Source organism: Bos mutus, chromosome 18 (genome assembly GCF_027580195.1).
Source record: "Bos mutus isolate GX-2022 chromosome 18, NWIPB_WYAK_1.1, whole genome shotgun sequence".
In the NCBI taxonomy this organism is placed as follows: domain Eukaryota; kingdom Metazoa; phylum Chordata; class Mammalia; order Artiodactyla; family Bovidae; genus Bos; species Bos mutus.
In genome coordinates, this window is record NC_091634.1 from 16277055 (window position 1) to 16304950 (window position 27896).

The 27896-nt window shown below is 57.2% G+C and overlaps 4 protein-coding genes across 8 annotated transcripts; 2 read left to right on the plus strand and 2 right to left on the minus strand.

Moving 5' to 3' along the window:
* Nucleotides 1-415: 415 nt before the first annotated feature.
* On the minus strand, nt 416-1820 carry PSENEN (presenilin enhancer, gamma-secretase subunit). 2 transcript variants are annotated; one of them, XM_014482382.2, is made up of 4 exons: nt 1676-1820; nt 1390-1542; nt 871-975; nt 416-684 (listed from the first exon to the last, which is right to left on the minus strand). In XM_014482382.2, the coding sequence occupies exons 2-4, from the start codon at nt 1448-1450 to the stop codon at nt 545-547; spliced, it is 306 nt and encodes a 101-aa protein (XP_014337868.1). In that variant the 5' UTR covers nt 1451-1542; nt 1676-1820; the 3' UTR covers nt 416-544. The 2 variants fall into 2 exon arrangements, with proteins under 2 accessions (XP_014337868.1, XP_070244063.1); XM_070387962.1 differs by having other exon boundaries at nt 1390-1504; nt 1676-1801.
* Nucleotides 1821-1859: 39 nt separating this feature from the next.
* U2AF1L4 (U2 small nuclear RNA auxiliary factor 1 like 4) lies at nt 1860-4165 on the plus strand. 4 transcript variants are annotated; one of them, XM_014482379.2, is made up of 9 exons: nt 1860-2014; nt 2159-2246; nt 2387-2437; nt 2645-2711; nt 2794-2843; nt 2918-3016; nt 3190-3323; nt 3445-3540; nt 3895-4165. In XM_014482379.2, exons 1-9 carry the CDS (start codon nt 1911-1913, stop codon nt 3977-3979), a joined length of 774 nt encoding a protein of 257 aa, XP_014337865.2. In that variant the 5' UTR covers nt 1860-1910; the 3' UTR covers nt 3980-4165. The 4 variants fall into 4 exon arrangements, with proteins under 4 accessions (XP_014337865.2, XP_005908266.1, XP_070244041.1 ...); XM_070387940.1 differs by having other exon boundaries at nt 1896-1964; nt 2184-2246; XM_005908204.3 differs by lacking the exon at nt 2387-2437 and having other exon boundaries at nt 1861-2014.
* A 137-nt stretch (nt 4166-4302) lies between these two features.
* IGFLR1 (IGF like family receptor 1) lies at nt 4303-7392 on the plus strand. Its single transcript, XM_014482354.2, has 5 exons — nt 4303-4455; nt 4873-5086; nt 5544-5728; nt 6044-6431; nt 6514-7392. Exons 1-5 carry the CDS (start codon nt 4378-4380, stop codon nt 6858-6860), a joined length of 1212 nt encoding a protein of 403 aa, XP_014337840.2. The 5' UTR covers nt 4303-4377; the 3' UTR covers nt 6861-7392.
* Nucleotides 7393-7409: 17 nt separating this feature from the next.
* Nucleotides 7410-27778, minus strand: KMT2B (lysine methyltransferase 2B). Its single transcript, XM_070387811.1, is given in 38 exon segments — nt 7410-7987; nt 8078-8207; nt 8318-8401; nt 8522-8629; nt 8931-9108; nt 9211-9285; nt 9369-9506; nt 12676-12785; nt 12863-12952; nt 13035-14331; nt 14413-14640; nt 15656-15816; nt 15935-16013; nt 16097-16217; nt 16459-16617; nt 17249-17386; nt 17466-17557; nt 17653-17768; nt 18360-18433; nt 18559-18663; nt 18747-18836; nt 18910-19094; nt 19251-19364; nt 19891-20008; nt 20465-20560; nt 20659-20805; nt 20934-21047; nt 21178-21276; nt 21551-21645; nt 21941-22219; nt 22463-22518; nt 22680-22959; nt 23225-23375; nt 23469-23582; nt 23794-24098; nt 24101-25795; nt 26031-26103; nt 27233-27778. Coding segments are annotated over 38 exon segments (8133 nt in total). The 5' UTR covers nt 27596-27778; the 3' UTR covers nt 7410-7711.
* Nucleotides 27779-27896: the final 118 nt, after the last annotated feature.

Genomic DNA, 27896 nt, shown 5'->3' on the forward strand with positions numbered 1-27896 from the left:
CAAATTCACATACTACCAGTACAGGATAACAGCCCCTACTAATGGAAGTACTCTTACTTTTTTGGTTCCAAATCTGTAAAAGAGTGTTCCCAAGCAAGAAGTTTCCTATTTTTGAGAGTTATGAGTAGTATACAGTAGACTAATGCACATCATGTTTGAAGCACTAAGCCTAATACAAAGTAAGCAACCAATAAATGTTCCTGAATATTAATAATTATTTTAGGGAATTCCCTGGCAGTCCAGTGGTTGGGACTCCATGCTCTTACTGCCAAGTGCCCAGAGGGCCTGGGTTCAATCTCTAGTTGGGAAAATAAAATTTCACAAGGTGTGTGCATGGCGGGCAAAAAAAAACCAAAAAACAAACACCCCAAATCATCTTATCCTTCAATCTCCAAAAGATCCCAGGAAGTCAATATTGAGAATTAGGGTCCTTTATTGGGGGATGTCAGCAGAGAACATAGGAGACAGGAACAAGTCTTAAGGGCTTGAGAGTGGGCTTGGAGTAGAGGAGCCCATCCTGGTCCTCAGGCCTATACAGAAGCTGTCAGGGGGTACCCAGGGGTATGGTGAAGGAGAGGTAGTCCCCAAGGGCGCCCCAACGTGGCCGGTAGATCTGGAAGATAGTGATCCAGGTGGAGAGTACAATCACCCATAAGAAGAAGCCCACAGCTGAGCGCCAGACATCTGTAAGAGGGAACAGGAAGGGAAAGGTTGGCCTCCACCTGCTCTGTGGTCTCCCTGAGACCGGCCCTCTCTTCTCTTCCACAAAGTTCCAGGATTCTTGACCCTCTGTCATGCCCTCCCACCAGGGCTTCTTGAGTCCCCCTCCTTACACCTGATGGCCTCCCTTCATCTGTGCCCTGGACTCACAGCCTTTGATTTGGCTCTGCTCCGTGTATGCCGGGACAATGAAGGCCTCTCGGAAGAACCAGAAAATGTTGACCAACCAGAGAAAAGGCAGGAAGGCAAACCCACCTAAAGAGAAGAAAAAAGATTGGGACACGAAGAAATGAGGATCCTCCCAACACCCACCTGTTGAAAGGTCCAGTAGGAAGATCCTCTCCCACAACCTAAGTGAAATGGATCTCTCTGCTATCAGGGACTCAGAAATCCTGGCTCCTCCCTGGGAGTCAAGAATCCTAGTCCTCAGTTACCTCTTTGTCAGAACCAGGAGTCCAGCCCCTGCAACATTTCTTTTGGGACCCAGAAATTGAGGTCCCAGTCTCCTCCTTCAGCAAGACTCAGGCCCTTCCTCTCTTGGGACCGAAGAATCGGCGTCCCCTGCCACTTCATCCTCTGGGCCCAAGAACCCAGGCCCCCAGACCCTCTTCCATCAGGCGCTCTAGCCCCGCCCCCTCTCTTCGGGTACCCTAGGATACCGGCCCTTACCCAGGTAGTACTTCCGGCAGAGGTTCAACTTCTCTTCGTTGGACACCCGCTCCAAGTTCATAGTTGCGCTGGGGCCGGTCTTCCGAGGGTCTGGGGCAAGACCCAAGTCCTGACCCTAAGTGACAGATCCAAGGATCACAAACAACCACGCCCCTATTAGGACAAAAGGGAGAGAAACTGAAGGGTGGATTTTCTGGAAGAGGGGCACCCCTGGCCCCACCAGCAAGCTGACTGTGTTGAGACGCTCTTTATGTTTATTTGGGTGCGGAAACGACCCCCGACTCACCAGTGGAGTCTTAACTTCCTCCGGTCTGGGCCCCTTTGCCACTTTCAACCACGGACTTTTGCGCGAGATGCCCCAAGTTTCTCTGGAGATTGTAGTTTTTTTGGTGAGGCAACGCCGCGCGCATGCGCCTTCAGGCAACTCCACTGGGTGAGCCTGTGCGGAGAGTGCGAGCCTCCATCACGCAAGCGCACTAGGGAGTTTCTGAGTGTCCGGAGGCAGCGAACTACACTTCCCAATGCTTTTAAACAACGGAAATGACATAAATCGCAGACAGAGTTGGAGGGTTTGGGTAAAAATGGCTGAATATTTAGCATCGATATTCGGGACTGAGAAGGACAAGTGAGAATGGGTGTAGGGAGTGGCCCCTCGGGGGGCCGGGGACGGGGCACTTGGCAACCTGGTGGCTGGGCGGCATGGATCGGTGTTTCTGGGGTGTCCAGCTCCCTGGCCCTCGGTTCACCTCTGTCTTTGCACCTCTTTCAGGGTTAACTGCTCTTTTTACTTTAAGATCGGGGCCTGCCGGCACGGGGACCGGTGCTCCCGGCTTCACAACAAGCCGACTTTCAGCCAGGTGAGACGCGGCGCGGAGCCTGGGGGGTTAACGCCTCCTGGCCGTTCCCCTTCTGTTGTCCATCATCACGAGGTCCCGCCTTTTCCGGATTTCTAGGGCCCACCCTATCGCCCGGTTTTTTTCTTGTCGGACCTCTACAGGTTCCTCCCCCAACCTTCAGGCTCTTCTCCCAGGAACTTGGCCACGCCCCCGTACGTACAGACCACACCCCTGGGCTATCCCTCACTGCTAGATACCCCCGCTTCTGGTTCTCTGAGGGGCAAGCGTTGCTGAGGCACGCAAGATGTTTATGCTTTTTTCTCTGTTGCGAGGTCTCACCCGCAACCTTCATATCCCACCCCTTCGCACATAACCCCGCCCTCTGAGCTCAGGCCCTGCCCCTTTTAAATTCTGTTCAGACCATAGTGCTGCTCAACCTGTATCGGAATCCACAGAACACCGCCCAAACCGCAGACGGATCTCACTGTGAGTAAGCGGCCGGTGTTGGGGGCAGGGCGGACAGCCCCCAGCAGGCCGCCCCCTGATTCCACCCTGCCCCCTCCTCCAGGTCACGTGAGCGACGTGGAGGTGCAAGAACACTATGATAACTTCTTCGAGGTGAGGGTTGGCGGGGGTGGGTTGAGTTTCCCGTGAGCCGGGAGCTCAGCTGATTTCCTCCTAATCTTCCACAGGAAGTGTTCACCGAACTGCAGGAGAAGTACGGGGAGATTGAAGAGATGAATGTGTGCGACAACCTGGGGGATCACCTCGTGGGCAATGTTTATGTCAAGGTGCCTGCTGTCCCCCCAGAGCCCAGAAGTGAAGGCATTTCAGTGCCTAAAGGTCACCACTGAAGCCTCGCAGCTTGAGGTCCATCACTAAAAGCGATCCAGCCCTTGAGCTGCTAGCTAATCCTCTGAAGATTTCTGAGTTTGATTGTTCACCCTGACTGACTTTTCCTCAGTTTCGGCGTGAGGAAGATGCAGAGCGGGCAGTGGTTGAGCTCAATAACCGCTGGTTCAACGGGCAAGCTGTGCATGCTGAGCTGTCTCCCGTCACCGATTTCCGGGAGTCGTGCTGTCGGCAGTATGAGATGGGGTATGGTAGTACAGCAGTGGGATGGGCACCTGAATTCCCAGGCTTTTGTTGTGTGTTGAGGGGGCTTTCAGTGACAGTGGCCTAATCCATCCATTCATCCATGTATTTATCCTTTACCCAGGGAATGTACCCGCGGTGGTTTCTGCAACTTCATGCACCTGCGACCCATTTCCCGAGACCTCCGGCGGCAGCTCTACGGGCGGGGACCCAGGCGCAGGTATTTCAGGACCAGCCTGCCAAGACTTCTCATACCCCAAGCCCCCTGAACCCTGAGATGAATCTGATCCTATGCCCCAATAAGTGTCTCAAGCCTTTTGAGCCCTAAGACTAGCCCTCAGCCCCATCTGAAGGTCAGCATCTAAGTCTCAACCCCTAAACCAGCCTGAACCCCAAACCCAAGTCCATCCTCGATCTCCAGTCCTGAGATTAGCCCCTATGCACCTATCCTGAGGCCACCCCCAGGAACTATTTACTTCATCAATTGCCATGATTTATCCCTGAGCAGGGAGGCTGAACTGGAGTATCTGCACACCATTCCCTATGGCTCTAACCCTCCTCTCTATGTCCCCAGGTCACCCCCAAGGTCCCATACTGGCCACCGTCCCCGAGAAAGAAATCGACGACGGTCTCCAGACCACCGGCATGGCCGTTTCTGAGCCCCTGACCCCATTGGCCTCCACCCTTGGCAGGCACAGATGTTCCTGGCCAGGACACCTCCTCAAAGTTCCCTTAACTTCCCAGTGACATCTTCTCCAGACTCCGGGTCTCCATGATGTAACACCTTCAACACAGGGAACTTCTATTGCCCCTCCCCTAATAAAATTCTATACTGAGGGTTTAGAGCTTTGTTGTTAGCTTAAGCCTTGCTGTGGGCTGGTTTCCTTCCACCCCCACATCTGGTGAAAAGGGGAAGTGGGTCCGGGCTCTGGCCACAACCTCAGCCAAGGAACTTCCAACAACAGATGCAAAAGCAGAACACCCAGGGTCCCAGAAATCCCCAAGTGGGACTGGATAGGTGGGGCTGCCTTTGTGCTGGAAACTTCACATCTGGCTGATGACTCTCGAGGGAGATGCTTGGTTGCAGCAGGTTGGAGGACTCCTAATCTGGAGGAGATTATGGTTAGGAACTAAGGTAAGGGGTTGCTGGGCATTGGGTGGGAGTGTGTAGTGGGTGAGGATTGGGTCCTCCATGCCCACTGCCCGCGATTGAAGTAGGTATTCTATGCCAGATACTGTTCTAAATGCTTTACTTTCACTCATAGTTTTACTTCTCCAGTTACCCTATGAGACAGGTTACTATTATTATCCCATTTTACAGATGGGAAAAGAGGGCAGGAAGATGGCAGAGATAGGTTGTAAATCCACACAATCTGGCTCTAGAGTCCTCGCTCTAGCGATCTCAAAGGCCTTATGGCCTTTCTGATAACCGGCCAGGAGTTGGACTAGGGGCTGGGGGATAGATTCCTGGCTTCTGAAGGGGACTGAGGATCCTATGCCTCCACATCCACTGCTTCCTTCTTCTGCCCCGGTTTCCTGGCACGTGCGGCAGAAGCGCTGTGCAGGAAGTCGTGTGGTCAGGGGCCCCCAGATTGCAGGCTCCTCCCGGATGGGGCCCCTACGCCTCCTCCCGACTGCTGTGCTGCTCCTGGCCCAGGCGGCGCCTTGGGAGGCCTCTCAGCACTGCGGCCGCCTCGAGTACTGGAACCCTGACAACCGGTGCTGCGGCAGCTGCCTGCAGCGCTTCGGGCCGCCCCCTTGCGCGGGTGAGGAGCGGGGAACTGGGCGTTTGCATATGTTCGGGCGGAGTTAAAGGGTGATGGGGGCGAGGGGAGGGGCGAGGTCTGTGTGCTACGGCCTGTGAGGTTTGCTTCGGGGTAGGGGCGGTGGGTTGTGCGTAGACAAGTGAGGATGGGGGCTAAGCCTGCGACGAAGGGAGATGTGTGGGTTAAGGTCAAGGTGAAGGTGTGTGACCCATTAGGCGGGAACCAAGCAATGAGGAAGAAGTGGGCGGGACAATTTAAGGGGCGGGGCCTGGGTAGAGAGGGTTGGGAGGCTGCCTGAGATAATATGGGGCGGGGATAGAGGTGGACACGTCCGCTGATAGGTTGGGTGAGTACCGTACAAGGGGCGGGGCCTGCAAGGATAGGGCTTAGATGAAAGGGCGTAGCTAGCGCAGAGAAGGCCGGCTTGACAACAGCACATGAGACTCTCTCCCACCAGACCTAGAGTTTTCGGAAAACTGCGGGCTGGATGATGCTGGCAATCACGTAATGCACCCCTTCCAAGAGTGTCCTCCTGGACAGTGCAATCCAAACAGCGCGGAGCTATGTAGCCTTTGTGGAGGCGGAGCAACGGCACCCATTCCCTCGGGGAGCCGCGGCGGAACTGGGCGGCCCTGCCGAGAGGTACTGCTTAGGTTTCAGAGGGCCTGGGCAGGTGTGCAGCTTGAAGGAGCAGGGCGAGAACTGGAGGCGTGACTTGGGATCGGATGGGTGGGGTCTTATTAAGGGAAGGGGAGTAGCTTAACTGAAGAGGGTAGGGATGGGGCCATGGTATCTGGAGATGACTTGCCTGGGTTAAAGGAGTCGGGGGTTGCGGGGGGCGGGGGCTGGATCAGGCGGGGATGTGGACCCATTGAGGGATGTAAGGATGAGAGGTTTGTGCTGAGGATTCAGAAATAGGGCATGCCTCGCACTTTATTCCAACCCCTTGTTTTCCAGAAGCCTGTCCCTAACAAAGAGCCCTGCCCACTGACACCTGGAAAATCGAGCATCCTTAGCTCCCAGGAGCCCAGCTCACCAGGGATTCCCAGTGTTTCGTGGACTTCTGAGCACAAAGCCCCTCAGCAAGCCTGGCCGAGTTTGAGTTTTGCCCTGTTCCTAGTGCTAGTTCTGCTCGTGACCTCAGCCATAATCCTGCTTGCCCTGCAAAGGCACCACCGTCACCTCGACCAAGGGAAAGCAGTCCAACACCCATATCCTAGCTTGGTTTGCAGCGACCTTGACACCCACACCCGCTTCTTGCACTTGTCCTCTCCAGCCTCCCTGGAGACTTCAGAGGCAAGGGACTCATGGAAGGAGGTCTCTCTGTCTCCACTCCTAGGCAGGGGTTAGTTGAGGATACACCAAGGATGGGGAGGTGGACTGGAAGCTTGAACTCCCCCTGCCTCACTCCTCACTTTGTCTCCCAGAGATGCCAAGCCTGGAGTCGCAGCCCCTGTCTCGCCTCCTGGATGAGCTGGAGGTGCTGGAGGAGCTGATCCTGTTGCTAGACCCTGAGCCTGGGCCAGGTGGGAGGATGGCCTGTGGCACCACTCGACACCTGGCTGCAAGATACGGACTGCCTGCTGCCTGGTCCACTTTCGCCTACTCACTGCGGCCCAGTCGCTCACCTCTGAGGGCTCTGATTGAGATGGTGGTGGCACGGGAGCCCTCTGCCTCTCTGGGCCAGCTTGGCACACACCTGGCCCAGATAGGGAGGGCAGATGCACTGCAGGTGCTGTCCAAACTTGGCTCATCAGGGGCTTGCCTGGCCTAGTATTCAATAAAGTTTCTATTGAAGTAAGTGCTGCTGTCTCCAGGCCTCATGAAGAGCCCTCTTAAAACAGTATGAATTAGGAATTCCTGGCAGCACAGTAGTTCCAACTCTGCATTTCCACTACAAGGGGCCTGGGTTTGATTTCCCGTCAGGAAACTAGGATCTTGCATGCCGCTCCCCACCCCTGAAGTCTTAATTGGGCCAAAACCTAAGACATCCCGATTCCCCTTCTAATCCCACCCCCACGGAATGGGCCAATCCCACCTCACAAGACCAGCTGTGGGTTACCTCTGGGCAACCAGGGTCCCCTCTAAGAAAAGGCCCTGCTCCCCAGCGAGAGTTCATCCACAAGGACTTAATTCAATTCTAACCCAGAACAGGCATTGTATTTAGCTCTGAGCCTTCACAGACCCCACAATTCTAGTTCTGAACCATGCCCTCTTACCTACCTGTTCAGGCTGACAGGTTTCCCTGGCTCAGGATGGGTGTGGGGCAGAGAAACAGGAGGTCCTACCTGTCCCTAGCACCATACAAATGGAAGACGACCTCTCCAAACATCGACAGACTTTATTGTGGGGGGTTCCCACCTGGGATCCCACCCCCTTAAATAAAAAAGTGCATAGAAAAGAAGGGATTTAGAAACTTTTGTACAATATCTACATCCTGGGCCCCCAGGGCAAGAAGGGGGCGATTGCTGGGTGGGCTGGAGGGGTGGAGGCAGGGCCCTCGCCACCTGCATGCCCACATCCACCCTGAACATGAGGGTGGGGGTGAGATGCTCTGGGAGGGACGAGGGAGCCCCCAGGCTAGGGGCAAGATGGCAGCGGGGGGAGTGGCAGGCAGCTACTGCTTCAGTTAAGGAAGCGACGGCAGCGCTTGGCGCCACAGTTGCAGGGCAGCTTGTTGCTGGCATCCTCAATGGGGAACTTGTAGTCATAGGTGAGCTCCTCACCACGCAGGATGCGGCGCAGGGCGAAGATGACGATGTGCTTCTGGCCCTCCACATGGATGACTCGAGAGAAGCAATTGGGCTCACACGAGTGGTTGATGAAGCGGGCGGCATTGCCATGCATGGTGGCGTCCACCACGTCAAAGTCATCCATGCGGAACATGTAGCACCCAATGCCCTACAGGGACAGTGTGGGGACGTCAGAGGCTCTGTTCCCATGGACCGCCCTGTTTCAGCTGCCTCATTCCCATGGCCTGGCAGAGCCTACCTTCCCATCATAGAACTTCTCCCGCTTGTCAGTCAGCACAGAGCGAATAACAATACCAGAGTACTCGATGACCATCTCGCCGGCATCGATGTTGCGCTTACAGAACAGGCCCCGCCCGTGGATGGCAGATCTGCAGGGTAGGATGGGCAAGGGGGAGGTCAGGGGGACAGAACCAAGGCAGCCCCTGACCAGGGCACCTGCCTGTCCACCCAGGGGCATCCTCCCCACAACCCCACAAACCTGTAGACACCCACAGCCTCTTTGGATGTCTTCTTGAGGTGGCGAAAGCGCATGGCCATGGGCAGCTCCAGACTGGTGGCACGTCTGGTGGGGGATGGCAGTGTCACACAGGCTGGTACCCAGAAATGACTTCTCTTGCCCCTGATTACCCTCTTTTGGGCCCTTCCAGACCACCCCCAGCACACCCTGGCCTGTCCCCCATACCTGGTTGACCTGAGCTGCACCTCGTCCTCTTCCTCGTCACAGGTGGCTCCCTCAGGAAGCACCCGGTGCTGGGAGGCCAGGAAGTTGAACATGTCAAAGGTGCACTTGCTGCAGGTGGGAGGGAGGAAAGGAGGGAGGTTCGTAGCCATTCTCTCAGGAAGATGCTACCCATCTATTCTTTGGCCTGGGCCTGCTGCTGGTGGGGCAGGAAGAATACTGCTACTATTGAAGACACAGCAAAAGGGAAGAGACGGGGTTCATTCTGATGTGGTCTCCAGAAACAACTTCTGGAGTAGCCTAGTGTCTTCTCCTCAGACCTCAGTTTCCAATCTGTGCAGACTGAATTTCCACCCTTTGAGAACTCCTCTAGGGCTACCCGGACCCAGGCACCACACCCCAGACCTCTCACCGGAGATAGACCTCAGCGCGGGCTGCCCCATGGGGATTCAGGGGTGGCTCCTCCTGGCCCTCTCCCTGCTGGTGGTAGCGGAACTTGTAGTGCTGGCAGCGCTGAGCCCCGGGCAGCTGCTCTGCCAGGAAGATGACAGCATCGTGGTGGATGCCCAGAAGCCTTGCCCCACTCATTCCTGGGGAGTCAACGGTGAAGACACATTGGTCATGTCGGAGGCCCATCCTGTCAACTGGGAGTCATCCCAGCTCCCAGCATCCCTGTGGACCCCCTCAGTTACCACTGAAGGAGAGATGTCTGAGCCGGGCATGCCCTCGGGCCTCTTGCACCTTCTCAATCAGAGTTCTCCATGCCCCTGGGGAGAGGGCAGGGCCAGAGCTGTCAGGATAATGTTATATGGAACATCTCCCCTCCCTGTCAACACTATCTCCAACTCACCTTCCAAGCTCTCTGCCTCCACGCTGAACCCATCCTCACTGCTGATCTCGAAACGCAGGTGTGGGCCAGCCCGTTTAGGGGCCTGGTTCTCTTTGTCCTCTGGGGATGGAGGCTCTTCCTCAGAGCTTGAAGCCTCACCTGGTCCCAGGGAGCAGATCAGAGTTGGGGAGGGTCACCCTTCCTTGACTCAAACGTCCCTGGCTCCCCTCTGCCTTCCCTTCCTCCTCGGGTACAAGCACAGTTACTAGATTTAATGGCCTTCCTCTTGCAATATCTGCCCAATGAATCCTACAGAATGGACATTACGTCTTCTAAAGGGCCTATGGTCCCTTTTCTGTAGGACATGTTCACAGCTCACTCAAATTCAGTCTGTCACAAATGCCCATCTACTCCTCATTCTTCTGAATCTCACACAAAATTTAAAATACTGGAGAACTTTTGCACATGTGTTTTTTTAAGTGGGCTAGGGTTAGGGTTAAGGTTAGCTCAGTGGTAAAGAATCTGCCTGCCAAGCAGGAAATGCATGTTCGATCCCTGGGTTGGGATGATCCTCTGGAGAAGGAAACGGCAACCCACTCCAGTATTCTTGTCTGAAAAATCCCATGGACACAGAAGCCTGCTGGAGTATAGGCCATGGGGTCGCAAAAGAGGTAGACATGACTTATTGACTAAACAACAATTTTTTAATGTGCACCCCATTTCTGCAAAGATTACCAATATAGTATTATAGAAAGCCCATACTCACAGAATCAAGCATATGTACACTACAAGGGACTTCTCAAGGGCTAAAGAATTTAAAGCTACAACAGACAGGCCTAGCTAACATAGGTGATGTGGATGTGAGAAAGAGGAGAGTCAAGGACAACTCCAGGTGTGGAGTCTAAACAACTGGAAGGATACAACGGCCACTGATTGAAGCAGTAAAGGTAAGGGAGAAACAAGTTTGTAGTGAAAGTCAAGAACTCAGTTTAAGACACACTGAGTCAGAGATCCCTCTTAGAAAACCTCCCCTTTCAACTTGTGGCAGAGATGGCAGGCGGGCAGCAGGATATAGGAGCCTGGCTAGCAATTTGGGAGCTATCAGAATTAGAGATAGGATTTAGAGCCAGGACGATAGACAAGAGCACTTAGGGGTAAGTGGAGATAGAGAAGTCAAGGCCAGGGTCCTGGGACACACCAAAGTTGACAGACTAGAACAATGAGCCACAACCAGAGGGGAGGAGAGGGCTGGAAGCCAGGAAAAGGACGTGCTTCAAGGGAGGGATCGGTGCACCAAATGATGCTATTGGCTCAAGCAGGATGTGAACTGAGGCCCGACCACTGTACCTAGGATGAGTGGGATGGGGGCAAATGTTTTGAATGGAGCACATTTTAGGAGAGGCAGGACTCACATGGCCATACTTTCTTCCCCACATAACTTCTTTGGGCCAACCTGCCCATATGCCCACCCTCTGGCCCTAAGCAAGACTAAACCTAACTCTTGCTGTGTGACCCACATCATCTCCAAGCCTCCAAGTGCCCCAGGGTCCTTCTCTGACTTCTTCCACCTTTCTCCACCCTCACTTCCATTCTGTTCCCTGAACACAACTACACAGACCAGTCTGTAGACACAGGCCTCGCCCAGGCACTCTCTTACTGGCTTCTTTCTCACAGCGCTCATTCTAAGCTGAAGTACACTTGCTAATTACATGTCGGTTTCCTCTAGCAAAATGTGTCTGGTCCCTATGGGCAGGGACCTGTCTGTCACGGTCACTACCACCTCCTTACACCATCTCTGACCCCTGTAAGTAGCCTTTCAGCTAAACAGTCTCAGTCTACTTCATTCCACTTCCTTACTCAGAAGTTGAGCTCTACATAATGGAGAAAATCCACACATCCCAACAGGACTGGGGCCACAAGAAATTCTGAGCCTTGGGCTGCTCAATTACCAGCTTACTCGGCTGGAGCCCACTCCCTCTCCCCCTGCCCTCCGTGACCAGCAGAGCACTGCCCTTCCAGCTTCACTGAGTCCATCAGCCAGAACTGCTTCAAGTGCCCCATCCTGCATCCTGATGTCTCATTATCTCTGCAAGTACAGGCATAACTCGGAGATATTGCGGGTTCGGTTCCGGACCACCGCATTAGGGTAAATACTGAAATAAAGCAAGTCAACAAATCTTTTGGGTTTCCCAGGGCATATAAAAGTTATGTTTACACTACATTGTAGTCTCTTAAAAGTGCAACAGAATTATGGCTAAAAAAACAATGTACATACCTTAATCATCACTAAAATATGCTAACCATCATCTGAGCTTTCATCAAGTTGTAATCTTTTTGCAATAGTAACAGCAAAGATCACTGATCACAGATCACCGTAACAGATAATGAAAAAGTTTGAAGTATTATGAAAATTACCAAAGTGTGACACAGAGACACAAAGTGAGCAAATACTGTTGGAAAAATGACACTGATAAGACTTGCTCCATGCAGGGTTTCCACAAACCTTCAATTTGTAAAAAATGTTGATAACTGAAGGGCAATAAAACGAGATATGCCTGTACACCTTCCTCGTGTCCTTCTCTCTGTCTCAGGGGTCTCCAATTCAAACCTGACTGCCACACCTCCTCCCACCTCCTTTTCCATCCATGAGTCCCATTCAACTTCCTTCTTGCCTTTGCTTTCACAGCCCTCACACAAAACCCCTGTAAGTCTGTCCCACCCTCTCCCCCAACCCAAGACTCTCAGCTGAGCTTTTTGGTGAGGTGCCTGGGCTTTGTTCTGGCTTCCTCATCACCCACTGTCTTCAGTTTTGGACTCTGACACAACATCTTCCCCACCCTGTGCTACCTGCACAGACAGTACACCTTTCCCAGACCCCATGTGCATGGTGGCCTCTGCAGCAGTTGGGATGACCGACTACTGCCTTCCCTGAGCCTCTGGACACCACTCTCCTCTGACTTCCCTACTGCTCTTGCCCTTCCTCTGGGTCTCAAGTGGGCTGAACCCTTTCTGAATGATCCCCAGAACCCCATCTTTGGCTTTACTAGGTACCTTACCTAACCCTCTGACCCTGGCACACGAAGTTCTGAAGCCCTTCTTTGACCTCTTGGGGACAATGGACAGGCATGTGTCTGTTTCTGCCACAGGCCACAAGCTCCTAAGGGTATCTCTGCAACCGTAGCACCCCACCTCAGGCTTGTATCCACTTTGAGTGTGCAATGTTGCAATACCCAGGGAGTGTTTAAAGTGGACCAATTGTGTATGTCAGTTACTCAGCTGAGACAAGAATGGCGGAGGGAGGCAGTGAGAGAGAGAGGCTGGTCCTTACCTGAGTAGTGGTGCCACTGGGACTCAAGCAGCAGGTCAGGGGGACCATCAGGGGCCCGGGGAGGACCACCTTCGGGAAGTGGCAGCAGAGGGGACCGGTCCTGAAGGGGCCTGTGAGAAGAGACCTGTCAGAAGGAGGAAAGGACAGCAGTACCAGAGCCTCCAGGGAAAGGAGGCTGGCCACTCACCTCGGGCTTTCCTCCGCAGTGAGCTCCCCAGGATCATCCAGGTCGAGAACTCCACGCACGGTGGGCGTTTTCATCCTCACTCGGCTGAACCTGGGGTAGGGGCACCGTAAGAAGGCTAACTGCCTTCCCCTGCCCACCTCTCTCCCACTCCACAGCCTGGCCACTCACTCACCCACTGCCACAAGGCCCTGGACCCTGGGGGGGGTCCTCCAAGGACTCTCCATCTTCCTCCAGCCGGGGAGTCTTGCTGGGTGGAGGTGCTGGTGGAGAACGGCCAGAGAAGGTGGACACCCTTTTGACACGGATGGCCTGGCGGGGTGGGCTGGGGGGCCCACTGCTCAACACCAGCGTCAATGGAGGGGGGGGTGGGGGCGGGGCAGGGCGGACCACCCCTACCACTGGCAACACACCCAGCAGGGGTCCTGGGGGCAGAGTCCAGGAAGTGGGGGCCGTGGGGGGCATGGGAGGGGGCAGAGGCGGTGGCTTCACTGGAGGTGAGACAGGTTCACCCTCCCCCGCCATCTTTACAAACACCTGCCCCAGCTTGTTGACGAGGATGATCTTGGATGCGGCAGGTTTCGGGGGCTCAGGGGCAGGGCCCAGGCTCAATACCCGGACCCCTGGGGGTCCAGGGAGCCAGGCAAACGTCCGGGTGGGGTCAGCTGGGTTAGGGGGCAGGCCCTGAGGGGGCTGGCTGCCATTGGCCAAGGGAGGTGCTGGCGGAAGGGGCTCCTCTCTGGGTCCAGCACCGCCCTCCCCAGGTCCCCCTAGGTTCTTCAACACAAAATCCACAATTTCTGACGGCAAGTCCTCGGGAGGTCGGGCCCTGTCCCCTGCAGCCCCGATGACCCCCGCCCGGCCTGCTCCTGGCCCTGAAGTAGGAGTCCCCTGGCCCCGAGGCTGCTGGACTGCCTCGGCCTCGCTGTCGGTGCCATCATCCACTCCATCCAGCTGTTCAATGCGGGGGGCTCCGGGGAGGGCACCGGGGGCCAGGGCAGGGCCGGACACCACAGTCACGGGGAAGTGGACGTAGCGGGGGGTGGGGCCGGCCTCCTCCTCTGAGCTGTCCCCCAGGCCCCCGTGGCTGCTCCCCCCGGCCCCCGCAGCCACAATCTCTTCCTGGAAGGGCTCAGTCCCCAGCAGGCTGGCCGCAAAGTCCAGGTCAGCAGCACTCAGTCCTGACACCACCTCCATGTCCTCAAAGTCTGGGCCCAGGTCTTCAGGGGGTGGTGGAGGAGACGGGGCCCGGCTTGGGGGAGCCAGCTCCCCTGAGGTAGGTGTGAGGGCTCTAACGACTGAGGTAGGAGGGGGCACCCTGAGCTGAGGAGAGGTTCTGAGAGGGGGAGAGGCCCGCCGTGAAGGTGGCAGCCTGGAAGCCAGAGGGCTGGGGCGACGGGAGCGTCTCGGGGGAGCTGGGAAGTCCGGGTCTCCCACCGTAGGGATGTGGTGGGTCAGAGAAGATGGACTTCCTGTAGGGGGAAGGGTCGGTGTCAGCCAGGAGTTCCTGCCTCACCCTGCCCCACCCCTCCCCAGGAATTCCAGGTACACACCAGGCGAGGGCAGGGGTCCAAAGGACACACCCCCCAAGGGCCTCCGGGATGGTGAGTAGTTGGGCACTTTGATTCGAGCCCCCGAGAAGGAGCGGGGGGCTGGAGGAGGGGCGCTGCTTGGATCCAGCCGAGGTGGGGGGTCCGGGTTCTGAACGGGTGGGTGGTGCTCAGGAGCTCTAGGGATAAGGGCATCTGTATCTGGCGGGGGGTCCACATGATCTGGGGGCTCTAGAGAGGCAAGAGAATGGGATCGTGGGTGGTGGGGGCTCCTTGTGAAAGCCTCTGCTCACACACCTTTCATTCTTTTGAGGCACCCACACCTCCGTCTGGCCCTTGACGTGGGCACAAGGTGCTTGCGTTCCCAGTCATGGCCCAGGTCTCAGACCTCTCTGACTTCTGCAAAACCTCCCCATACACCTGGCTCAGAGTCCCTTTGTGACCCATCCTTTGCCATTTCCTCACTTCCTGGATGCCTGCTGTTCCCTCCCAGATTCAGTACCCGTTCAGGGTACTGCCCTCCCTCCAGCACGGCCAGCCCTACCACTTTCTTACTTGCGCTGCATATCCCAGCCACATCAAACACATCCACCCCATCCTGGTGCTTGTGGTGCCCCATTACCTGGCTCCACCCAATCTGTACAAGCTGATCTCTGCTGCCTCCTCCCAATACTCCGGTGTTTCCAGCCAGGATGGCCATACCCTCTTTCCATGTTGTGCTCCAACCCAGAACAAACACCTTGCCCACAAGCACGATCCACATCTCTCCCTCCTCCCACTGGGCCCACCAGGACCTCTCTCTCTACCAGTCCTTGAGCCCATTCTGTGCTTCCTGCCAACCGGCCCTAAGCGCTAGCATGGAGGGGAAGGTGTCAGTTTGGGAAATGAGCAGATCTAGGGTTGAATCCTGGCTCCACCACTATGCCCTTTCTAGGATGTACAAAGGAGCTTTTCCCTTTTACAAGGGGCTGTGGGGAGCATAACACAAGGACGGAGCCCCAAGTCAGGTGGCCATAAATGCTCCTTACATTTGTCCAGAAGCTGCCACCCTCACAAGCAGTTAGGGCGCACCTAACTCTCTCCTCACTTCCAGGCATGAAGTTAATCTTAAGCTACCACCACCACAACAAACAGAACAATGTCAAACATCCTGGGATTCCATTAGGGCACAGGAGAATGCTTGATGGGTAGCTGTTTGCGGAGGGCAGCACTCAGGGAGGAAAATGCGTGCGCTCCAAGGCCGTACCTGAGCAAGGGGCAGGACTGTGCACAATGGTCTGGTTCTCTTCTGCTGCCTCCAGGTGAACTGGCTCTTCCCTTGGCCCCCATGGCCGATACTCCAGGATCCGGCACCGATACCAGCAGCGCCGCCGAGCATCCACTGTGCTCCAGTACAGACGGGAGCACCTGGGGCGGGGGGAGGTGGGGGGAGGTGGCGTGTGGGACAAAAGGGTCAGGACAACCTGGGAAACAAGATCCAGCCCTGGAAGCCCCCAGCCCCACCAACGCCCCTTGGGTTGCTCACTGGTAGCCAATGGGGAAGAGCCGTCCCTCACAGTCTGAGAGGTCAGACAGAGTGCCCAAGGAGTCGATCCGGATGGAGCCTATGGTACAGGTGGGTGGGAGAGGTCAGGAGAGCGGGCCTAGGCAGGGTCAGGAAGATGAGGGGAGAAAGCAAGCTGCTTACCAATTAGTACATTGATGGCATCAGGTTCAAGCCCCGTCAAGAACTTTCGCTTGAAATTGATGCCCTCAAAGTCCACGTAGACTCGGCGGAGAACATCAAAACCGTCAGGGTTCACGATCTCCTGGGAGGTGGGTGGCAAATGGGGTTGCTGGATTGGTGAGGGGGTGAGGGGGATGTGAGGGAAGGCTCACTAAACAGACTGGTCAGTCAAGGGGCTTGACTAAAGCACTGGGGGCGGAGGGTAAGGGAACAAGGAAGAGATACTAAGAAGCAGCTGGGTGAGGCCCGAGGGGCTACGGGGCTCCTTGAGAGGAAGGAGAGAGCGAGCAGTGGGGCACTGTGTCCCCAAAGTGAGGGCCCACCTTGCCATCCAACAGGTCTGTGTGCTTCTGGCAGAACACTTTCTTGTCATCCTGGAAGATGCAGTAGCTGGCCCGGGCGCACATGAAGTGGAAGTTGCTGAGGCAGGAGGAAAGGCAGCAGCCCACTGTGGCACCAGGCTTCAGGCAGAGTTCACAGCGCTATGGGCAGAAGGGGCTGCTAAGCGAGGAAGCCAGGGCCTGACACCCAGCATCGCTGTCCTCAAAGACTTCTTGGGCCCCTGCCGAGCCTAGCACCTCACAGAACAACAGCACATTACTCCCCACCAGTGGCATCCAGGCCCAGGCATACATCAAAACAAGCACAGACTCCTTGAATCAGAGTTGCAGCGGGAAAAAAAACAACAGGAGCTAAGGTTTCCTCACACTGTTCTAACGTGGAGCCCGTATTACTTCACTGAACCCTCGCATCTGCCCACTGTGGCAGGTCTCTCTCATCCTGCTTCCTGAGGGTGAGCTGGCGGCACCGCACAGAGGGGGGGTTCCCACGCAGTACCTCACCTCACAGGGATGCAGTAAGAGGTAAATGCCACACAAGCTTAGTAACAGGAGATCATCTAACTTTTAGTCTCCGAGGCTTCAGGCCCACATTAAGCCAGAGAGCACAAATAGGAAAAGACTTGCTTTCGCTGCAGCACTAGAGTCCTGGACAGCCAGAAGAGGCACCAAGGACAAGCTGTGGCAGAGACTGTGAAACCAGAGCTGTCTCTACTGCAGTTGGACCCCACCCCAGTCCCCGAGAACTGCCCCCTCTTCAGGCCCGCGCCCTCACCATCTGCCTCCCTCGAGCCACAGCAGCATGCACGTTCTTGAGGGAGCCATCGTTTTCTTCAAACACTTCGGCTGACCAAATGGCACAGTTGACGTGTGTCCACTCATTCTGCCCAATGTACAGGAGCCGTCCCGCCTCCTGGGGGCAGAGTCGTGGTGTGAGGGGAGGAGTCAGAGACCAGACCCTACAACCTGGGTCTTCATGCAGTAGCCCTCACCTTAGAGTCCGCATCCCCGTATTTGAGGCAGAGTGCACACTGACGGGGGTCCTCCAGGTGTGAGAAAGCAGCTGAATCCTTGCCCTGGAAAGCTGGTAGGGGTTTGGGAAGGACGGTCCAAGAATGAGGACCTGGAGCCTGGCCCACCAACTAAGCGATCAAGCTTCTAGCCCCAACTGCCCAGTACCTGTTGAGGGATCGCCTGGAGGCTGCCCTGATTCTGGGGTCTCTGGTTCCTGCTGCCTCCACTGAGCATAGACGTGGTCCAGGGACGGGGGCAACACCGCATTGGGAAGGACTCCGCTGTGGACAGGCAGGGTCAGCCTCTGACACATCTATCCAGGGGTGCTGGACTGGGGCCCACCCATAGTATCAACCTGATTATGCCATGACCCCCTCTGTCCTCTATGTGCAACTTCTCTCAGCCTTCCAAACAAGCCAGACCCTCTCGTGCCACCTTTGCCACATAAAAGACTGTTCTTCATGCCCAAAATATGTCTCCTCCACTTTTCAGCTTAGATGTCATTTCTCTGAAAGCCTCAGGCCTGAGGCTCCTAGGCAGGCACCTCCTCTGAGCTCCCACAGCCCCTGGGCCTCCCCATCAAAGCCCTAACTGTCCAGGTTATCAGTGCCTGCCCAACCCCCCAAACATGGCTTGCCCACTGCTGTCCCCAGCACCACCTTGCATAATGTACAGCCAAAGAAAGAATTAACCACACAATCTGAGTCTCTGCTCATCTAGAACCACTGGGGACTCTCATCCTGGTCCCACGCCCTCCAAGACCCTAACCCTGCTCCTTGTCTATTCTCAGTCCAGCTGGACCCTGGATTCCCAGGTGCCCCTGCCTTTGCCCTCACTCCCTGGTTCCCCTCCTGCTACCCAGTCTTGCTCACTTCGGCAGCCGGGTACTCCGTCGCCAGTACTTGGGGTCGTGGGCGTCGAACCAGCCGAACGCAGACTCTAGCAGCTGGGGAGCAGGTTAACAGGATGAGAAGAACTATCTTCCCCAGGAGAGGTGGTGGGGGCAGGAACCCACTCTCTCCTCCCTGCTACCATGCAAGCCACCCTGAGGGCAGCCCCCAAAGAGCTCACCTTCAGTAGGAGCCCCTTGGTCTGGCCTCCAGCCCGGCGCTCCAGCATCTCTCCTTCCTCAGAGTGCCTCATCAGGATGCCCACCACGTCCTCCATGAAGCTGTGCTGTAAGGGGGTTTGTCAGGACCCGAGCCCCCACCCCAATCCTCTCCCCCAGGCACGCAGCAGCTCCTCAGTGTCCCACTCACCACAGACTTGTAGTGGCCCTCCTCGAAGCGCCGCCTCACAGCGTGCAGATCACAGGGCCCTGGGTGTAGCTGCTGTCCTTCCTGCCCACACTGCAAAGAGGGGAAGTCAGCAGGGCTCGTGCTGGGCTGGGCCCCTCCCGTCCAGTCATCCGGGCCCGCAGACCTGGGTGCACAGCAGCAGTGGGCCTGCCACCTTGGAGCTCAGCAGGCCCTGAAGCACCTGGCGCAGGCCCCCCTGTAGGGCCCCACTCAGGGCCTCTCGCCAGCGAGGGTGTGTGGCCCCAGCACATGGCCCACAGGTGTACAGCACCGAGTCTGGCAGCCCTGAAAGGATCTCGTAGTCTTCATCTAGAATGGCCAGGGCAGGAAAAAGAAAAATGGTTTCAGTGACATGGAAGTTCTCAAACCGCCCCAGGTCACTAAGAACATTTCGCTGTCCTCTGAGAGCCTGTGGCAAGGGGCAGGACAGGGCTGAGGCCACACCCCAGTCTTCCGTCCACTCACCCGAGAGCCCCTCACACTTGGCATGCACCCAGTGGTCACATTGTGCACACTGCATCATCTTGCTCTCGTAGTCATTGTCTTCGTAGCAGCGTGTGCAGATCGGGCAGTAGTTTCCTAGAGCAAGAAGAGGCAAGTCAGAGGGGTTGGTGCCATGAGCTGCCCTCAGCAGCCTGGCATGGAGGCCAGCTGGCCCACGACTGCTGCACGAGCTGCCCTGTCCTGCCCAACTTGGGTCCCTACCATGCCCCAAAGGCTGGCTAAAGACAAGGATGCTCTCCTAACTCTGCAGCCCCAAGGGCTCACAACGCAAAGAGCCTTGCTAAACCTGCTGCTTGAGCCAACGAGGAAGCCCAGGTCTTCAGAGAGCTCAGCGGAGACTTAAGGTTCTAGGAGGTACTTCCGGGACCACCATGAGGGTGGGGTCCAAGCCCTCCACTCCCACTGCCCTCAGAGGAGCCGTGTCCCTCTCTTAAGTACTAGATAAGCTCCTACAAAAAAGTACTTTGAATGGAAAGAAAGGCTCCAGAGGAGAACAGAGTGGAGAAATACTAGCAGAGAGAATCTCTTCCAAATGCTTGTCTAGAAACCTGGCCCACTCCCCGGTGGCCCCCGGGGCCCCGGTCCCCTGCCAGGTCCCCACCTTTCTCAAAGAGCTGGGTGCACCTGGGGCAGAGGCTGTAATCTCCCGACCACTCGACGTCCCAGTTCTTGCCTGGAGTCGCCCCACAGCTCTTACATCGCACGCAGGCTGAGCAGATCTGGGGGGACAGGGCAATGTTAGGGGGAGAACCAGACACCAGGCTGGAGCAGCGTGAAGTGGGGAGGGGCAAAGACGAGTGGGCAGGAGACAGATGCAGAAGGATGGGTAAGGAGAACAGGTGTGCAGGAGAAGTGAAGCGGAGGATGGAGAGGGAAAGAAGCAGGGAAGGAGAGAGATGAAGTGTGGAGACTCGCAGAGACGGAAGAGATGAGGCTATAGCAGGGGGCTGTGAACTGGGGACTACGGAATCCATGAGCCTGTAAAACCATTACATATAAATTCTGCACAGAAATCTTATCCGTGCAAAATTCTTGAAAAGGACATGTGATGTTTATCAAACTCTTAAGAGGACCTCCACCTTCCCACCCCCAAGAGCCCTGGCCTAGAGCAATCCTGGGGTGGTGGCGGCATTAATTAGAGCTCCAAAGCCAGGGGAGGGGGCCTCATCTCTCACCCAGTGGCGCCGTTTGCGTGTGGCTCGGGTTGGGTAGCTGGGCCCCAGACAGGCTGGGTGGTAAGCATGGCGGCAGCGCTCACACTCCAGGAGGTGCTGCAGGATATCGGAGAAAGACAGTAATGGTAAAACCTACCGGCTCAGAGACACCCCTCTCCTCCATGCGGCCACTGCCATGGCCCTTGTGCCCAAACCTTGGATCCCCGGCCTTTGCGCCCACAGACGTGGCAAAACTTGCAGCGGCGGCAGCACCAAGTGTCATGATGTTGGGGCAGGGGCCGCTCGGCCTCCTCCAGGCAGAATGGGTGGAAAGGGTCACAGCAGACCTGGCAGAACACCAACTAGGAGTGGGGAGAGTGAACAATGGGCAGAGTGAGGGGCCAGGAGGCCAGGGAGGGTGACCCTCTTTAAAGGGCCCAAACACCAGGCAGTCAGGGCTAATGGAGACTTGAGGGGAAAGGGATCCAACCTCATGCAGGCCTTTGCTGGCACACAGCAAGCACACCATGGGTGGTCCCCCTGGCACGGAGGTGAGTACACTTAGGCCACCCATCAGCCACACGTTCTCCAGGTCACAATCCTCCTGAGGGAAGAGAAGATGCAGAATCAGAGAGCAGCCAGGAACACAGCAAGATCCAAACTTAAAGCCCAAGGTTCTCATTCGTAACCAACACGTTTCTTCCCAGCACAGTGCCCACCACCCTATGCCATACCTTAAAATCCACACGAACCCGGTGCACACCATCTGGAGACTTTTGTTTTCCAGTCCAGCCATTGGGAAAAGAGGCAAAAGGGCCAGGGGCCAAAGCATCCTAGGGAGGGACAGTGGTGCTAAGAGGGCTGCAGCCCCACCATTTACCAACTTCTCACTGCCCTCTCCCCAGCCTACGCCACCCTGCCTTTTGCCTAGACTCTACTTGGCCTTCCACAGAGAGATGCCTGCTTCACCCACGCAGGGCCTGTCCTCTGACATAGACACACTATAGCACTCAGGTGAGCCTGTGACCCTGACTTGCCAGGAAGCTCCTTGGGATGGAGCCACACCTCACACAGGGCTCAGGTTCTTGGTGTGGGGGCTATGCTGACCTTGTCCAGGCGCCTTCGGGCCTTGAGCTGCAACACAGGCTGCAGGGTGGGTTTGCGGGGCCGACTCTGCTCCTCTGGTTCTGGCACTGGCAGCTCTAGGCAGGACACAGGAGTGGTGAGGATCCCCCTCTTCTCTGCCCCATCCCCCCTCCTCGACCACCCCCATGTGATTTCCAGATCCCCAGGCCTTTAATGAGCCCAGGTCCATGATGACGACTTGAGCCTTGTTCAATAACCTACTGAAAACCTCCCGCACCCGTTCTCCCTGCCCACTAAAACTGCCCTTCTCTTCACTCAGTCACTCTCCTGGAGACTGACAGAGCCTTGGGTTGGGGAGTCCTAACCCTTCCACACACAGGACTGATACCGAAAGCAGCAAACAATTCATACCGTTCTCCCGGGGGGTCCGACGCCGAGGAGCAGGGGGACCCCCAGGGTCTGAGTCATCCGAGTCCTCGAATATATCATAGGAGGGTCGCTGTTTGACGCAGCGCCGGGCTGACTTGCGCTGCAGTAGGAAGGAGTCCTGCTCCTCGGGCCCCGGGGGGGCCACCACCTCCTCCCGGGGCCCCCCAGCTCCCGCCCCCCGGCGTGGGCCTGGAGGACCAGGGGAGGCCTCAGGAGATTCATCGGAATCCCAGGGCAACAGCGTCTTCACTATCGTCCGGCCTGTGGGAACAGGGGACTTAGTAAGATCTGAGCTCAGCCAAGGACTTGGACAGTAGGATGGAGAAAAGCCAGAAAAAAGCGCAGAAGAGAACAAGCACGGGAGATACAGAAGTGCACGATGGGAAAACGACAAAGGTGGTGGACTGCAAAGACAAAGGGAGGAGAGCAGAGAAAGACGTGGTTTCCTCTACAGCATGCATCTCAGTAAGACTGTGTAAAGAAATGCCGCTCAAGCTTCGCTACCTTTTTTGGCCAGCCGTTCCATCTTCCGAGCCTCTATCTTGTCACACTTCCGGTATCTGGGGAGGGGAGCAGCACGTCACCAGGGTAGGGGACTGGTGGTCTGGGGGAAGAGAGGAAGCTCTCCACAAGGATGCCAATCCCACTGCTCTGCTGGGGCAGGAGGCCTGGGTGACTGACAACCATGGGTGGGAACGGAGCCTGCGCCCCAGCTACTCACACACAGCACTGCTTCTTGGTGTTGGGGCCCCCAAACTTGGGCTTGTCCAGGCAGTTGACACAGGAGCCACAGTCCTGCACACGCAGGCAGCCCCGACAGTGTCCACACCGTGCCATCCGCATCTTCTTGCCGTGATGGGAGGGCAGTGAGCGCCGGGGTGCATGTGCCAGGGTCCCTCCAGACCCTGCAGGCTCTGAGTCTCCCCCGGGCCCTGTTGACTCCACCTTTCCCGGCTGGGACTGGGATGGGACGCTCTCAGTCTCAGATGCTGATGATGTATCTAGTGCAGTGGAGAGGTGGGAATGGAGCCACAAAGCACAGTTCTACCTTGGTCCCCTGACCTCCCCAAGATCCCATTCAACTTTCCCACCATGCTCAGGCTCCAGGTGCTCCCAAGTCTGCTCTAAGATCTAGCACTCCAACCCACTTGCCACCTGGCCCAAAGGACCCTACTCAGCTGCCATTCTCCCAGGTTCTTGATTCCTTCACTCACCCCCAAATTTGACACAGCTGTCAAAACTTCCCCACAACACACCCGCCCCTACCCTCCGCATTGAGGTCCTGCCGATCCCGGAGAGGGAGAGCGCTGAGGCGGGGGACGTCTTCGGGCACCATGGCCCGGGCCTGACCCAGGGCCACAGCAGCATGACGGCAGACATGTTTGATGCGGGGGCCTTGTACAGGGGACTCAGGGCCCTGGGGGAGGAGAAACCAGGAATACCTGTGGAGAGCTGCCCCTCATACTCCCTCTGCCAGTCTTCCCCAGAGGGCCTTCTTCCCACTCCATACCGATGGTCTCTCCCTCTTAGTTTCCACTGATTCATCTTCCGACTTGACAGAACCTCTATCTGGGATCTGCTTGACAGTCCCCACAACCTCCTCCATCTGCCCTCCAGGGCTGGGCTGGTGGGGGAATAAATAGGGTCAGAGGCTGGAGAGTGAGGACAAATGGGGCCAGGGAAGGAACCCAAGAAGCTGGGGGACAGGGGAAAGACTGGCTTGGAGGGTTCCCTGCAATGCTAGAAGGTGTCCTGAGAGCCAGGAGGCAAAGGGACTGCAGAGAATTGAGTCTGAGTGACTGGATGCAGGGGCCTGGCCAAAGCACCATGCTCACCGGCATCAAAGACGCCACTTTCTGCTGCTGCTGCTGGTCAATCTTGATTAGCTGCACCTTGGCTCTCTTGAGGAGACTGAACATTTTCTCCTCCACACCAGACAGTGGTAAGGACCCCAGGCCTGCAATCCGGGCCTTTTCCAGTGGTGGCGCCTGCTGTGGCGGTGGCTGCAGCTGTAACTGTGGCTGCAGTAGTGACTGCTGTGGTGGTAGTGCTGGGGGCAGCAGCTGGGTTTGCAAGGCCTGTAGGGGCTGCTGCAGCTGAGCGTGAGGCTGTTGCCCACTGCTTGGAGCTGGAGCCCCAGGGAGGGCATCTCAGCCTTAATAGGAGTGGCGACCACAGGGGCAAATCGAGGCAAGCTGAGGTGGTTCGTGCGGCCCACTGCCCGCGGCTCAGGCTCAGCTGGAGAGTCATCGGCAGGAGGAGGCTCTGGCTCAGGGGCTTCAGGGGCCCCAAGAGGAGGAGTAGTAAGCACCGATTCGTAGATCTTCAGGTGGGCTTCACTTGGGGTAAACTGAGGGGCCCGAAGGAGCAGGGGCCTCCGGGAAGGAGTGACAGGGGCAGGAAGTGGGGGTGGGGCCGGTGGAGGAGCAGGGGGAGGAGGGGGCAGTTCCCGGGTCAGTGAGGTCCAGCGAAATGTGGGTTCCCTTAGGATGGACCGTCTCTTCTCAGGGAGTGGGACTGGGGTAGATGGAGGAGTTGGGGCACGGGGTGGAGAGGGGGCTGGTGCTGGTTCCTGGGGGGCCAGTGGGGAGGTGGCAATGGGAGGCCGTAGAGTAGGTGAGACCTCCACCTTTGGGGGCTTGGGGGGGTCTTCATCCATAAATCGCCGGGGTGTCTTGATGACACGGGAAGAGCGGGCACTCACCACAGGCATAATAAACTGTCGGATGTTCTTCAGAAAGGTGGTACTTTTGGGGGCCACAGTAGGGCTGTCTTCCAGAGGGCCTCCTGTGGCGGTGCTGGGGACTGGAGTGGGAGGAGAGGTACCCTCTGGCCCTGCCCGAGCAGCTTCCCGCTCTGCTCGCTGGCTGGGAGTTAGGGGAGGCCGGCCCCTCTTTCGCGAGCATGTAGCTGGGACCACGGGAGGAGGGGACTCTTCCTGCTCCTCCGGGGCACGAGGCGGTGGAGGGGTTGGTGGGGGTGGAGGAGAGACAGGTGGGGGGGGAGGGCAAAGTGGGGATGGAGGAGATGCTGAAGCGGGTGGCAGGGATGGAGGAGGTGGAGGGGCTGGAGGAGTCAGGGGTGGTGATGGCAGCTTTGCCTCTTCCTTTTCCTCGGCTAGCACCATTGCTTCCTCAGCTACAGCTCTCTCTTCCTCCTCATCTTCCTCTTCTTTATCCTCCTCTCCCTCCTCCTCCAGCTTCTGCTCCTTCCTCCAGCAGGGGCCCTCTCCTTGCCCAGATCCAACTCTTCCCTGGGGGGCATCCTGCCAGCTTTCCTCATGCTGATCTTGACCCTGACCTGATTCAAGTCCCAAGGACAACTGTCCCATCTTCATTTTTTTGGCCTTTGAAACAAACTTGATCACGAGGGGGAGGCGGCCTCGGCCTCGGCCCCTGCCTCCACGGCCTCCTCGCCCAGACTGTCCTCCACGCTTGGGGGTCCCAGGTCCTGGGCCGGGCCCCTCCTTGCACTTCCAGCTGCCAGTTCGGTGTTTTACTGGAACAACAGGAGGCGGGGGCTCAGGTCTGGGGATTGTCACAGCTGCTTCTGCCACCACTACTGCTTGCTGCTTCTTCCTGCAGGGGCCTGCTGGCCGTCCTGGGGGCCGTCCCCGAGACCGACGCGGGGTGGAGGACTCACATGCCCGGCTCCGGGGGGCTGGGGGTGCCTGGGCCCGCCGGAGAAGTTCGGTCAGTGCCTGCACCATCCGTTCTGTGCCCTCCTCACCCCGTTTCCGGGCAGGAGTCTTTGGGGGTGCAGGAGCCACATCTGCTAGGCGAGGAGGCGGAAGGGGGGTCGTCTTATGCTTGCGGCCCCGACCTCGGGGGGCTCGACCTAAAAGGAGAATAGGTGTGGGGAGATGGGTCAAGCTGGCCCTGCAGACAGAGGAAGACTCCAGCAGTGCAGGGACTCTGACTTGTCTGCTTCCCCAACAGCCCAGCCTAGCTGGGGCTTTGACACAGAACACACTTGGTAACTGATAGACACTCTAGAGCAGGGCAGAGCTGACACAAAAAGCAAGAGTAACATTCCTATAAAGCTACAGAGGTAGAGTTTCCCCGTCACTCACCTCGCTGGGATCGGAGCGCAGAGCGCAGGGAACTGGAGGCCGCATCTTCATCTGAGTGAAAACCCTGAAACTCCTGATTTAGGGGACCAGGGGTGGAGGGGAGAAACAGCATCAGTGCTAAAGCCCTTGTTTAGCCTGAGACTCAGATATTGAGGAATATCCCCAGCTTCCCCCTTAACGTATCCCTATTTACAAATGAATTAAAAAGACTAGAAGGTGAAAGGCAAAAATACACAATCTCTTTCCAGGGATGGAGATAGAATGTATTTTGAAATTGCATCCCCCGTTTGAGACCACACCAGCACAAGCCATCAGTGGTCCACTGGCTCAAAGGGAACAGAACAGGGTCTAAGTCAGGCAGTAGCCACTACCCTCATATTCTCTCATCCTCCAACTCAGAAAAAAGTAGAACCTCTGTCTATACCCTCTCAAGCTGTTGTTTCTCTCTGAATGAAAAATGGGAATTGGGGCACTCAAGTGGGGTGTGCATGTACATGTATTAAATAGTTTATCGTATTATGACCTGCCGTGAGCACTCAGGTGGCTACAAACCGTCCTAAGCAGTACAACCCACACCTTCGAGCCCTTTCTGAGAGACTGGTGATAAATTCTGAATTGAACTCAGACCTGCTGGAGTACCCAGTCTCACCTACGTCCCATGTCTCTTGCACCTCTGCCCCCAAGAGGAAGCCCTCCACCATTCTCCCCTCTCTTCACTTTAGTCGGAAGAAGAATTGGGGCACTGGTGAAATGTGATGTGTCGGAGCTTATGAGGCCGGGTGGGGCAGCTTGCAGGTCCACAGCCTAGGTCCACAGGCTAGCCCGCGTCCACTCAAACCACGCTTCTGCTGTCAACCACCACTGGTTGGGCATGCAGTCCCATAGCCTCCTAGCCCAAATCTCTCCAGCCCTGGCTTTGCCAACTACCAAGAAGGATCAGCCCAGGACACTTCTGCAGGACCTGCCTCGAGCCGAAGTGCTCAGCGGCAGCTCAGGCTTCTCTATCCACTTTCAGAGGCCTCTTCCACCGACAGCTCCGCACAGCCTACCTACCTCCTCCCCTGCCTATTTCCAGGGCCCTTTCCCTCCCCAAAAGCCCTGAGGACTCCGCTTCCCCACATCACCCCTCGGGGCCACCCAGACCCCTGGAAGCCCCCAGCCTCCGCCCCGCCCAGCGCCGGGGACGCCTCCGACTGCCTCACCTCATCGTCGGACTCCCCGTCACTGCTCTCCTCCTCCAGCAGGCAGCCCCGGCTCGGGCCCCAGCCCCGGCCCCGACCCCGGCCCCGGCCCCGCTGAATGCGCGGGCCGGCCCACAGGCGGCGGAGCCGGCGCAGGCCCCGGTGGAGTCCCAGCAAACGGAGCAGGGCCGTGTCCTCCCCGGGCTCGGCTCCGCCCGGCCCCGCCGCGCCGCCGCCGCGCCGCAGAGCTACCCGCACTCTTTCGGCCCCGTTGCCCCGTCCGCAGCGGCCCCCGCCCCCGCCGGAGCCCCGCGGCCGGCCCGGGAAGCGGCCCCGCGCGGAGCCAGGCCCGGGGCAACTGCCGCCGCCCGCCGCCGCCGCCATCTTGGCACCGTGAGAGGGGCCGGGGAGGCGGGGGGAGGGGCGGCCCGTACGCAGGCCGGGGGGAGGGGAGCAGAGGAGGGGCGGGGCGGCTTAGGCTCACGACAACAACCAGCGCCGCCGCGGGGCCGACACGAGCCAGGGGCTGGGCCGGCCGCGCGGGGCACCACGGGAGCGGGAGTCCGAGGCCGGCCGGCTGGTCACCCTTAGACCGCACCTAAAGAGCCTAGACCCCGCGTCGCGGCGGGAGAGGGCGAGGCGCAAGGATCTCCGGGAAATGTAGTTCGAGCACCTCTCTCCTTCC

Coding starts and splice junctions, on each gene's coding strand:
- PSENEN (XM_014482382.2), bottom strand. CDS start 1,450: ATGAACTTGGAGCGGGTGTCCAACGAAGAGAAGTTGAACCTCTGCCGG. Junction 976..1,389: donor CTGCCGGAAGTACTACCTGG/GTAAGGGCCGGT, acceptor TCTTCTCTTTAG/GTGGGTTTGCCTTCCTGCCT. Junction 685..870: donor GCAGAGCCAAATCAAAGGCT/GTGAGTCCAGGG, acceptor TCCCTCTTACAG/ATGTCTGGCGCTCAGCTGTG.
- U2AF1L4 (XM_014482379.2), top strand. CDS start 1,911: ATGCTTTTAAACAACGGAAATGACATAAATCGCAGACAGAGTTGGAGG. Junction 2,438..2,644: donor AGGAACTTGGCCACGCCCCC/GTACGTACAGAC, acceptor AATTCTGTTCAG/ACCATAGTGCTGCTCAACCT. Junction 3,541..3,894: donor GGGCGGGGACCCAGGCGCAG/GTATTTCAGGAC, acceptor CTATGTCCCCAG/GTCACCCCCAAGGTCCCATA.
- IGFLR1 (XM_014482354.2), top strand. CDS start 4,378: ATGACTCTCGAGGGAGATGCTTGGTTGCAGCAGGTTGGAGGACTCCTA. Junction 4,456..4,872: donor GATTATGGTTAGGAACTAAG/GTAAGGGGTTGC, acceptor CACGTGCGGCAG/AAGCGCTGTGCAGGAAGTCG. Junction 5,729..6,043: donor CTGGGCGGCCCTGCCGAGAG/GTACTGCTTAGG, acceptor CTTGTTTTCCAG/AAGCCTGTCCCTAACAAAGA.